Below are 4,442 nucleotides of genomic sequence, written 5' to 3' on the forward strand. Positions count from 1 at the left end.
TCTCTCGTTATCTTTTTTTTCTTCTTCTTTCCCCTCGTCCTATAATGCATGTGTGACAGTGCTGCGATCTGGGCTACCATGCTAGTCTGCACCGGGCCCTGAGGACCTACCTGTCTGCAGAGCAGAACGTAGAGACGTCTAAGCACACGGGTCTGGAAACACTGGAAGGAGCAGCGGAGAGCCTGGAGGCCAACGCAGACAAGCAGAAGCTGATGGAGACCTACAACAACGTCTTCTGCCCGCCGGCTCGATTTGATTTTCAGTCTCACATGGGCGACACGGTACGGATCGCCTTCCGTTAGCGTTGTCTGCGTAAAAGGCGAAGAATTTATTAGTGAAAAGTGCTGTTTTTTTGTGTGTTTTTGTAGATGGGTGTGATGTGTGCGCAATCTCCTCTGGAAACCGACCTCAGCCAGAGGTGTCAGCAGCTGCAGTCACGCCTCTCCACTCTGAAGATCGAGAATGAAGAGGTGAGAAGCCCCGTTGATCTCGCCTTCATGCTCCTCCCTTTCTTTCTGGGACACCGGGTTGATTTGTTTGTTTCCCCCTGCCGTCCCCTTTCCTCAGGTGAAAAAAACCATGGAGGCCACTCTGTCCACCATCCAAGACATGGTGACGGTGGAGGACTACGACGTGTCCGAGTGCTTCCACCACAGCCACAGCATGGAGTCGGTGAAGTCCACGTTCAGCGAGTCGTATCTGAGCAAACCCAGCCTGGCCAAGCGGCGGGCCAATCAGCAGGAGACCGAGCAGTTTTACTTCACGGTTAGTCCCCAAAAATACAGAACCACGCAGTTTGAGAAACGAGCCTGGCCTCCATCTGATAAATCCACTTCATTACCCTAAAAACAGGAGAAAATACACACTAGTGGTGATGTTATGAGATGAGCTGAAGCGTGTCGAATAATGGAGGGGCCTTTTTCTCGAGGCGTGATTCATTTAGGGGAGGGGCCAGAATTGATGATGTCCGAAGCCTCGCTACCGTGATACCACATGACGGCTTCAGGAAGTGGTTCAGAAAGCACAAGAACTTTGACCGTAGTGTTTGTAGGACTAGTTTGGATAGATTCCAAAAATAGATTGGTTGGAAAAACAACCAATCTAGTTGGTTAAAACTAGTTTAGTTAGATGAAGCAATGTAATGATCAAAATCTGAGCAAGCTGCTGGATACAGTTGTAACTTTAGTGCTAAGTATTATTGCTGTCTGTTGAACGGTTATTAATGTTGGCAGCTAGAGACTTCTAGCCTGTCCAAAAGGCATTTTTGATTTTTCTATCTGGATCACTGAAATGCATCAGAACACATTTTAAATTTGTTTCTTTTTAACTTTAAAATGTATTTAAAAGGTTGTAACTTGCTTCTTTTAATCCCTTGTGATGTTAAGACACATTAAGAGAGATGGTGTTGAAAAAAGAGCCGGAGAAGTTTGGAATCGTTTTTCATTAATTCTCACGTTTATGTCTCCGACAAAAGCACAGAGATAACGTTGGGATATTTTCTTTAAAACTTTTGTGTAAATACTGTTAAATTAAGTGATGATGTCATATCAGCCCAAACCTTGATAATGTTATCTTTGAAAGCAAGCAAAAAAGAGCCCTGATGTGCATATATGGAGTGAATTTTGTTCCATTATTGTTGCACACTTTTTTTTTTTTTTTTAAGAAAGTGCAATCGAGAAATTAAACTAAAAAGGTTTTGAGTTACTTTGTTGTTTTCTCGCATTTTATAAGATATATATATATTATTATTTTTTTGTGATAATTTTTTTATGGTGTTTTTTCAAATTTCACTTTTTCAGTTTCAGTTTTTTACAGATTACATTCTTTTCAAATTGCATTTTACAGAACCAATTGTCTTCACTTTATGAAGAACCAGGGCTTGAATTGAAGTTTATCCGGTGTGCAAAACACAATTTAAAAAGAATGCAAGTCATAAAAATCAGTCTTAAAATAAAAAAAAATTGAAAATATGTTTTAGAAGTAAAAACGAAGAAAAAATATATTTATTTTTTTCTGAAAGACAAGCAGTTTTTTTTTTATATATATATATATAAGAAGTTTTCTGGATTGTGTTTTGTTTTTTAAAATTTCCACCTTCCCTGCTTGCAACAACAATGATACAAAATTCACTCCGTAAGTGCAAGCTTTCAAACAGCTTTACAATCTGCAGCCACACTGACCCTGCTGCGTGGATGTATGGTTGTGTTATAGAAGCTGAAGGAGTTTCTGGAAGGAAGGAGTCTGATCACCAAGCTGGAGGCCAAGCATGACCTAATCCAGAAGACTCTGGGTGAGAGTGAGTGTCCTTCATACCTTCCAAATATTGCCTCTTTTTCTAGTCGTGTGAGTCCCCTGTAAAGCTTGATGTATACTATAAAATTGTAGGTGACTGCAGACAGGAGGCCTCTGATTGGTCAAATCTACATCCGCTCTACACTATGCATATTTCCTGTTTGGTACCCTACCGGTAGTTTTGTTTGTAAAGAAAGACTTGTGAAGTTGGACCAGATAGAAGAGCGAGGTGCGCGAGAACGCTGGGACCCTTTTTCCACCTGGTTCCCCGCTCTTAGTTGCCCTCATGTCCCTCCGTTGTCACACCAACTTGCCCCTTCTTCCTCACCGCCTAGGCCATATCTAGACCGTCAGCTAGTTCATGATTTCCCCTTTTCCGTTGTGGCATAGAATAACATGGCGCAGACCATACTTCAACATTTGGCATAAATCTAAAATATCTGCAGAAAGCTCACTGAGACACATAGGATAACCAGCCCTTAAGGGGTGGGGGGGGGGTCAGGGAGATGGGGAATGTGGCACAGACACATCGGGGTCACAGCAGTGAAGCAGAAAGAGTTTAATAAATCTAATAATCACAAGCTGTGTGTGAGTTAAAGGGAAGGTCGCAGCAGCTCTGACCATATGTGGATGCAGCTGTGCCCTCCAACATGTCTGCTTGGGGTGTGTTCCTCCTGCTCACACATGTCACAGTTTCCACAGCCTCAGAAAACATCTTTATTATTATATCTATGTGTGCACCCTGAAAAGGGAACTTAATGTCCCTGTTTTCATCTAAAGCCATTTCCTCATGAGTCTTGTTCCTGTTATAAACGCCTATCTCTGTGTCTCCTCTATAAACCCCCCTCTTCCCTCTTCCCTCTTCCACTCCCTTTCTTCTTCTTCTTCCTGTTTCTCCCTCCTATAGGTCAGAAAACGGACTGTTGCCCTGCCAGGTAGGTGTGGCTAAGGAAGGAAATATGCTCTCTCACACACTCATAAATGTGCGCTTATACATCTCTGCCAGTGGTCTTTGTGGCTGTTTCTCAAACACATATGAGTCTGCTAGTACAAATAGAGCATAACAAGAGTCGTGCATATAAATAGACTTTCTCTGGTGACATAATGACAGAGTGCTGTTACCAATTTTTCTTTTTTCTCCCTCCATAGTGGAAGGAGAAATTCAACCGTGCGGAAGCAGGTAATTATCTGTCTCAGGGTGTTTTTGCTCTAAAATTCGACTTCTTTCTTCATCTTTTACAGGGGGAAAGAAATAATAGCTGCAAATTTGGGTTGTTATTTGACCTAGATGACAAATTATACACATATGGGGGGCTAAATGATCAAAGGAGACTTTCTAAGTGAAAAAAAAAACTTCAGTTTGTAGCGCCCCCTGGTGGACTGTTCTGGAGTATTTTTACAGTGTGAAGATTAACCAGTTTAGTTTCTAGTGTTAGAATAAACCTTCATCCAATAGATTTCATTTTCTTTAGCATAAATAATAGTTTCCACTGTATAATAATTTGTAGCCAAACCTCCCTGGGTTTCTGGAAAAGCGAGACAAAGAGAAAGGAAAAAGTGTGGTTTCCTAGCAACAGCTGCACCCGTCATGTCTACCTTATGTCTGATATGTTTTACCCCCTAAATGGGTTCATCTGTGCAAATTGCTGTGCCAGCATGCATCATGAAGAAACGGACTGTGTGTGCGTGTGTCGCATTTTTTCCCACCTATTTCCAGTAATAGCTTTCTAATTTCCCTCTTTCAGGACTCAGGTGAAACCATTCCACTGATGGTCGAGAGCTGCATCCGCTTCATTAGTCGCCATGGTGAGAAAAACCTCCCTGTTAGGTGATAGGTTCAGGCCCAGCTTTACTATTCCCTGATTGGTTGTTGACTTTTTAGTCTGAACAGTTGGATTGATTCTGAGTTTGCTTAAGAAAAACACTTTGTTTACTTTGTATCCTAAACCTGTGAGAAAGAGAAAAATAAGCATTAGATCTGAGTTGGTAAAAGATTCATACAGTGTTATAAGTTTGAAAAAGATACCTTAAAGAAATTTCACAAAAACTGAGAAAAAAAAAAACATTTTAAATATAATAATTATGTCAGTTGCTGCCAATATACATATATATTTTATATACTATATATATATTTTACTGCTGTATTTAAT

The 4,442-nt window shown here is 41.0% G+C and overlaps 1 protein-coding gene across 3 annotated transcripts in view; it reads left to right on the plus strand.

Moving 5' to 3' along the window:
* LOC107083326 (SLIT-ROBO Rho GTPase-activating protein 2-like) overlaps window positions 1-4,442 on the plus strand; it is an 88,945-nt gene that overhangs the window by 78,274 nt on the left and 6,229 nt on the right. For 2 of the 3 annotated variants that reach the window (XM_015372457.1, XM_015372459.1), the window contains exons 7-13: window positions 60-281; window positions 369-470; window positions 568-765; window positions 2,212-2,296; window positions 3,200-3,227; window positions 3,442-3,472; window positions 4,038-4,098. In XM_015372457.1, coding sequence (XP_015227943.1) covers window positions 60-281; window positions 369-470; window positions 568-765; window positions 2,212-2,296; window positions 3,200-3,227; window positions 3,442-3,472; window positions 4,038-4,098 — 727 coding nt within the window. The remainder of the gene's footprint in view (window positions 1-59; window positions 282-368; window positions 471-567; window positions 766-2,211; window positions 2,297-3,199; window positions 3,228-3,441; window positions 3,473-4,037; window positions 4,099-4,442) is intronic. The other variant, XM_015372458.1, reaches the window with a different exon arrangement.

Source organism: Cyprinodon variegatus, unplaced genomic scaffold, assembly GCF_000732505.1.
Source record: "Cyprinodon variegatus isolate N-32 unplaced genomic scaffold, C_variegatus-1.0 Scaffold72, whole genome shotgun sequence".
NCBI classification, from domain to species: domain Eukaryota; kingdom Metazoa; phylum Chordata; class Actinopteri; order Cyprinodontiformes; family Cyprinodontidae; genus Cyprinodon; species Cyprinodon variegatus.